The sequence below is a fragment of the Bidens hawaiensis genome, unplaced genomic scaffold (assembly GCF_021521415.1).
Source record: "Bidens hawaiensis isolate Kalapana, Puna unplaced genomic scaffold, B.hawaiensis_p1.1 tig00020322_1, whole genome shotgun sequence".
Taxonomy (NCBI): Eukaryota; Viridiplantae; Streptophyta; class Magnoliopsida; order Asterales; family Asteraceae; genus Bidens; species Bidens hawaiensis.
Genome location: NW_027493088.1, coordinates 429,525 through 437,595, shown reverse-complemented (window position 1 = coordinate 437,595; position 8,071 = coordinate 429,525). Strand labels below are relative to the sequence as shown.

The following is an 8,071-nucleotide window of genomic DNA, read 5'->3' as shown; positions in this document are numbered from 1 at the left end:
GGGTTTATCGTGCCCTATCATTTTCGCTTGGCAATTTAAAAAATGAATTTGTGACCGACCTAAATGAAGATGATTCAAGAGTGCTTAACGGTATAACGCTACCGTTGCTAAAACATGCGCTTCAATGCTTCATGACGGCGAGTAGATGCAAATTTGGTCTGTATTAGTGACTTTCGTCATGGTACGGCAATTAAACCCAAACAATAAAGTCGTCAAATTAACATACTTTAATTAAAGAAAATGATATAACAAAAAAAAAACTTGGTTATCAATCGATATGAGTTATAAAGTTGATAAAAGAACTAAACTGATGCTCCGTCGTAGGTGGCCATACCTATACCGAAAGATATATATAACGTGCGTTACTATGTTTCCAACATGTGGTTACCGGGAGCAAAGCATTTTATTGTCATTTATTGATGTGAAAATGGCTATCACATGCCATTGGTTTTGTGTAACAAATGCTATGCCACGATGCATTTATTATTGTAAGCTATAAAATTAAATTCGATTAAACATTCTCAAGTTGACAACATTTCTCTCGAATCATAACGTATTGTATGAGCTTAGAATTCATATACATAACTTTAGATTTGTATAAAATTTCAACATTTATTTAATTTCATATAAACTCTTTTGCTATAATTCGTTGAATTTTTATTCATCATTAATCTACAGGAAAAAAATATACAAAAATTCTCTTGTAGTTGATAGTTGAAGAGATAAACAAGCCCAGTACATAAAAGTTCTCAGTTGTTTTAATGATTTTAAAAATAGAAAGATTAAAACTATGTTAGAGAAGAAGAGCACGGTTCAAACGAGTAAGTGACCATCCAAATTTCAATCAAAATCAAATCACAACCAAATTCCAATCAAAATTAAATCGGATATATCAGGTTCATTCCAGGTTTACCTAGAGATGTACAAAAACTTGGTTCGGGCAGGTTCAATGCAAACCAAGCCGAACCGGTTTAACAATAAAACCAGTTTTACCAAAAGCCGTTCACAAACCGACCCAGCCCGCCGGTTTTGGGACCGGTTCCCCTTCTGAACTACTAAATCGGTTTTAGAGAAAACCGGTTTTAAACCGTTTCTAAACCAAACCGACTGACTTGGACCAGGTCGACCTTTCAAGCTCAACTTTGGACCATGGTTTGACCAAAGCGGTTCGGTTTAAAAACCCATTCGGTTTGAAAAAAAAACCAATTTTGTACACCTCTAGGTTTACCCATTAAGTTTAACCCCCTGAATCCTGATTCCCTTAAGCCGATCCAATCATCCAAGCCCGTCAATGCTTATGATTACAATGTGGGTCTTCGAGAAATAATTATGGGCTGGGCCTTAGGCCCGTCTCAAACATTCAATTGTTTTGTTGGTGTTTTATTTTTTTTCTCTTTTTGTTTTTTTTTATTCTTTTATACACGTGTACATATAAAACTTTGAAATTTAAGGATTCAAGTAGTGGTCCACACGTGGTGGAACAAGATCCAATAAGGACCCTGCCGACTAAACTGTCTAAAAGTCTTTGGGTAGGTTAGATCCGGACGTTTTCGGTTTAAAGATGATTAAATTGACTTTAATGGTTTTTTAGAAAAAAATTTACATTTCTCGGTAAGCCTTCTAAATTTTGTATTTCTAAAGTTTCGAACAACTGTACAAACCAATTGTAATATTATAGGAATATAAGTGGTATTTTTGGTGTATAATAGCTTGATTAACCCACAACGATGGTTAAAATTTAATGAAAAACACCTATTTATTTGTGTAAACAGTTAAGTAGTTTAAAAATCATAGTTCTTGGTGTATTTGAATTACTTTTGATCTAAAGCTACTTTTTAAACTAAAGTGGATTTTGGTGTAAAATGATGTCTCAACTTTATGGAAACTTACTAAAATCACTATAAAAATTAGTTTGAATTAGAGTATGTGTTAAATTCGTATTTGCGGTGTTTTTTTGGAGATAAACTAATCAGAGTTGATTCATATGTCAATCAAAAATCGTGTCGAACCACAATGCCTAATCGGAATGAATATATGGAAACTAGCAAGCACGCCAATGCCAACTGAAGGTAGAGTTGGCACATTGGCAACTCAAATTGCAAGCCTGTAACGCCATATAAGAAGAGGTCAAACGAGAAAAAATCTGGTTAATCGAAAATGTACAAAAAGAAAAACTCCAGTTAAAAGAAGGGACAATTAGGAATGGAAATTTTATTGAATACTAATATTAGTTACCTTGCTGGATTGGCTCTTATTTTCTTTTGTTTGGTTTCTAGCTTCTTACTAGTTGTGTTAATGAAATATGTCGTTCTAAAAAAAAAAGAAAATTATATTGGTAAACTCTTTGTAGAGTAAGGAAGTAAATTAACACAAGAGAGTGTTAATTAAAGAAACACATTATACATTTATAATATGCTTAGTAATTATACACAATCACATCAATATTTTAAGAAGAATATCTACCAATAGAAATAAATCGAGAACTAATATCATTTCTTCACATATAATTCAACATTTATAGTAGAAAATCATGCTTAGAAATTGGGAACCATAAATGATTTCTAATTTCTATCCTATTCATAGATAATAACAAGTACCATAATCACCCAAGAATACTATAAACGTATAACCTTAGATTATATTTATAACATTCATTTATATTATTAGCTGTATTATTATTATTATTATTATTATTATTATTACAAGTTAATAATTAATAATAACTTTACCATTTCCTAAGTATTGTCATAATTAGTCACCCCCAAAATTCACCTTTGTTTCCCGTTGACGAGCTTTGAGCCTTTTTAACGCTGTGATCACGGATCACTGTCTCTCTCTTCTCTTCTCTTCACACGTCTTCTCTTTGATCTTCCTAATTATTATTCACCCGATCACATTCTCACTCTTCAGATCTCTCTTTACAGCTTCCTCACAGTAAGCAAATTATCTCTTACATTACTAATTAATACTGTGCTATTTTCGAGTTGCTTTCACTTCAGATCGGTGTAAATACGCGTTTTCACTGTTTAATTTGTGATTTAATAGTTGCGATTTGATTATACGAGTTTTTTGCAGGATTGAAAATGGCAGAGTCGACGCTTCTTCATGGAACTCTTCATGCTACGATCTATGAGGTTGATAAGATTCATGGATATGGCGGTGGACATAATATATTATTTGGCAAGGTATATACATATATATCTTAGGTCATTTTTTATTTTATTATATTTTGTTACCAGAGTAGATATTTTGCTATGAGTTCTTTTGTTTGACTATGACATATGAAGTCAAACTAGTGTAATTCAGTTTATCACTAATTACTTGAAATCTTGAATAATTTTTAATAAGTGATGTATGATATAATGAATTGATCATTTTGTGGATCTGGAGATTTTGATTCAAATAATTTGTTTATGAATTGATTTGAGTTATGCTGGTCATCATGTGTAAATTTTATTTATTTTTTGGATGTTAAAACTTAAAAGTACAAATGTAATTTAATTTTACATATGAATCTTTTTATTTTACAACCTAGACCAGCATATGCTCCTTTCTGTCGTTTTTTGTGCTTTATTTCACTTTTTGCTGTTCTGTTTTTTGTTTTTTTTTTGCCTCATAATTTAGATTTTTTTTTTTCTGGTGTACATTTAGTTTGTAGATTATAATAAATTTTATTTGATCTTCATGCATCTATACAATTTGGAAGGCTAGAACAACTATAAAATTTAATTATTTCATGTTGTATACAGAAATTTCCGCAAAACAGTATTTTTCATACACTAAAATAGACAGATCCCCAAAATTGGTTTTACCATCATGCTACATATAATTTTTCATCTAATGTTCTTAAAATAGCCACTATACATTTATTTAAATGACTTTATTACACAAACATTTTAGTATTTTACCTCTAGTTTTGAACCATTCCATGTTTTCATGGAGGCTTGAATTTTGAGGAACTTTATTTACATGATCATAATAAGTGATTGGTGAATTTTTGTATAGTTTGTTGGAATGCACATGTTGAAACCTTAATTCTTATCTGTTCTCTTTTTTTTCGTGTTGTAGACTTGTATCTTGATCTGTTATGATACAAGTCTACAACACGAAAAAAAAGAGAACAGATAAGAATTAAGGTTTCAACATGTGCATTCTAACAAACTATACAAAAATTCACCAATCAGTCCAGTGCGATACACAATACCCCTGCAGTATTACAAAAAATTTGTTTGACCCTAACAGTCCAAAGTCCAAACTATTATTAAACATGTAACATGATTTGCCTATGCGTTCTTGCAGCTTAAGGCAAACCTAGAGGAGACTGTTGGTTTTGGAAAAGGAACTCCGAAAATGTATGCAACAATTGATCTAGACAAATGCAGAGTCGGGCGAACTCGGCTGCTAGAAAATGACCCTGAAAACCCAAAGTGGGAAGAATCATTCCACATTTACTGTGCCCACTCAGCTTCCAATGTAATATTCACTGTTAAAGATGACAATCCCATTGGTGCAACCTTAATCGGACGAGGTTATGTTCCCGTTGAAGAGCTTCTAGAAGGTGAAGAAGTGGATAGATGGGTTGAAATCCTAGATGAAGACAAAAACCCTGTAGAAGGCGAATCAAAAATCCATGTAAAACTTCAATATTTTGATGTTACTCAAGACCGTAACTGGGCCCGTGGGATCAAAAGTTCCAAATATCCTGGAGTCCCGTATACATTCTTCTCTCAACGACAAGGTTGCCGTGTTTCCTTGTACCAAGATGCTCACGTGCCTGATAATTTCATTCCCAAAATACCCCTCTGGTGGTGATTATTATCAGCCACATAGATGTTGGGAAGATGTGTTTGATGCAATCACTAATGCGAAACACTTTATTTATATAACTGGTTGGTCTGTTTACACTGAAATCAGTTTGATTAGAGATTCAAGAAGGCAAAAAAGTGGAGGTGATGTCACACTCGGTGAGCTTTTGAAAAAGAAGTCAGATGAAGGTGTTAAAGTTCTTATGCTTGTGTGGGATGATAGAACTTCTGTTGATGTGTTGAAAAAAGATGGATTAATGGCCACTCATGATGAAGATACCGAAAACTTTTTTCAAGAATCTGATGTGCATTGCATATTATGCCCAAGAAACCCTGATGATGGTGGAAGTTTTATTCAAGACCTTCAAATTTCAACAATGTTCACTCACCATCAAAAGATTATAGTGGTGGATGCCCCGCTGCCAAATGGTGACTCAGACAGGCGGCGCGTGGTGAGCTTTGTTGGTGGTCTTGACCTTTGTGACGGTCGATACGATTCCCCTTTCCATTCCTTATTCAGAACATTAGACACAGCCCACCATGATGACTTCCACCAGCCTAATTATGCAGACGGTGCTATCACAAAAGGTGGGCCCCGTGAGCCGTGGCATGACATCCATTCGAAACTCGAAGGACCAATCGCGTGGGATGTTTTGTTCAACTTTGAACAAAGGTGGAAAAAACAAGGCGGAAAAAACGTGTTGGTTAACTTTAGAGAGCTTGATGACATCATTATCCCACCGTCTCCAGTTATGTTCCATGAAGATCAAGAATCATGGAACGTTCAGCTTTTTAGGTCGATCGACGGTGGGGCCGCTTTCGGGTTCCCCGACTCACCCGAAGAAGCAGCGAAATCAGGTCTTGTTAGTGGTAAAGATAATATTATCGATCGCAGCATTCAAGATGCGTATATTCACGCCATTCGTCGAGCCAAAAACTTTATTTATATTGAAAACCAGTATTTTCTTGGAAGCTCGTTCGGTTGGCAAGCTGATGATATTAAAGTTGAAGATGTTGATGCTCTGCATTTGATTCCAAGAGAACTTTCTTTGAAGATTGTTAGTAAGATTAAGGCGGGAGAAAAGTTTACTGTTTATGTTGTTGTGCCAATGTGGCCTGAGGGGATCCCGGAAAGTGCTTCGGTCCAGGCAATATTGGACTGGCAAAAAAGGACTATGGAAATGATGTACAAAGATATTATTCAGGCTTTACAAGATCAAGGCCTTGAAGATGACCCGAGAGATTATCTCACTTTCTTTTGCCTCGGGAATCGTGAGGTGAAGAGGAGCGGGGAGTATGAACCTTCCGAAGCACCCGAAGCTGATTCAAACTACCAAAAAGCCCAAGAAGCCCGGCGATTCATGATCTACGTGCATGCCAAAATGATGATAGGTAAGTTCTTTCTTTTGGTCCTTTTAAGAATCAGAATCAGATAGTTAGATAATGTTATGTGATGTAAATACAGGTAAGCAGAGGGCTTATCATGATCAGTTATTTTTATGGCCTAAAATTAGGGGGTAGCTTGGTAATTTCACATGATCATAATCAGTTAGATAATGGTGTGTATAAGTAAATACAGCAAACAAATGCTTTAAAATGATAAATTATTTTTTGTGGCCTAAAGTTAGGGGTGGTTTGGTAATTTTACAATATAATAATCAGATAGTTAGATAAGGATATATAAAGTAAATACAACAAACAAGTGGTTTAAAAATAAGATGATCAATTATTTTTGATGGCCTAAAGTTAGGGGTAGTGTGGTAAGTTTACATTACAATTATATATGCAATTACAGCAAACTAATGGCTCAAAATGAACAATTATTTTTTATCGCCTAGAGTTAGGGCCTTAGGGGTAATTTGGTAATTTTACATTTACAGTTAATCTGATTATGCATACCATGTTGCAGTTGATGATGAATACATAATTGTTGGATCTGCCAACATCAACCAGCGGTCCATGGACGGCGCCCGTGATTCTGAGATAGCTATGGGAGCTTACCAGCCGCACCACATTGCAACCAGGACACCGGCTAGGGGGCAGATCCATGGGTTCCGTATGGCTTTATGGTATGAACATCTTGGCATGCTTGATGACAGCTTCCAGCATCCGGAGAGCACCGAATGTGTTAAAAAAGTGAACCAGGTAGCTGACAAATACTGGGATCTGTTTGCCAGTGAGAATCTTGAGGCCGATCTACCTGGTCACTTGCTTCGGTACCCTGTTGGTGTTACTAGCGAAGGAAATGTTACCGAACTGCCCGGAACTGAGTTCTTTCCTGATACTAATGCTCGTGTTCTTGGAACAAAGTCGGATTACCTTCCTTCTATTCTCACTACCTAAGAAGGTACGATACTTTAACGTTTTCTTCGTGGTTTGATTGGACTTCTTAAGTACTGATTGATGAATAATAACTAATGTTTGTTTGCTTATGTTACTAGTAATCCTTAAGGGATTATTTTCTTTGTTTCGGTTTCTTTTTCATACAGAATATTAGCAGCCATCTATGTTTACTTTTACTTGGCGTGCTATTATATGCAAGATTTGTGTACTAAAAACACTTAATTGGTATGCTTAGTGACTGTTTTTTTCTTTAGTTTATGTCTCTCTAATTTCAACTCGAGACCTCCTTAATCGGCATGCTTAGTGACTGTTTCAATAAATCAGAAAATAGTTATCACTAGATTAGTATGTATTCTCATTCTTATGAACTAAGCTAAGGCGTCTTTGGATCCACAAGGACTAGTCATTCCATCCCGCTTATGATTGTGGGTCATTGGTTTCGTCCTACCAAACTCATCAAGGGAGTGGTGGCTTCTAACATGCATTATTTTAATCGCTAAGGCACTCCTAAAAGATACGCATGAGTGATCAGGAACTCACACGCTAAACATATTTCTGAGTGGACCCGATCTGGTTTGACGGACCGAAACAATACGCTAGTCAAGATTTGTGTGACCACAAAGCACTAGAATTATAGGCAAAAGAGACCAACTTTGGACCCTCCAAAGTTGCTTGATTTGATTTGCCTTACCCCACAACAATACCAATTGGACTTCTTTTGATAGACCCACATTATATGGTCTAAATCCAATTATGATGCCTTGTGTGTGTGTTCACAATCTCACATATAAAAACTCTTTACAAAACAACTCTACTCGATTAGTTGGAGTCGATCAACTACTTTTACACCTATTCAACCACCACACCATCTCCATCTTCAAAACTATTTATCTCATGTCAACTTGATAACAAATGTCATCTGC

The 8,071-nt window shown here is 35.4% G+C and overlaps 1 protein-coding gene across 1 annotated transcript; it reads left to right on the top strand.

Moving 5' to 3' along the window:
* The first annotated feature begins 3,068 nt into the window (after positions 1–3,068).
* Positions 3,069–7,259, top strand: LOC143560318 (phospholipase D alpha 1-like). Its single transcript, XM_077048644.1, is given in 4 exon segments — positions 3,069–3,185; positions 4,300–4,802; positions 4,804–6,197; positions 6,715–7,259. Coding segments are annotated over 4 exon segments (2,433 nt in total). The 5' UTR covers positions 3,069–3,083; the 3' UTR covers positions 7,149–7,259.
* Positions 7,260–8,071: the final 812 nt, after the last annotated feature.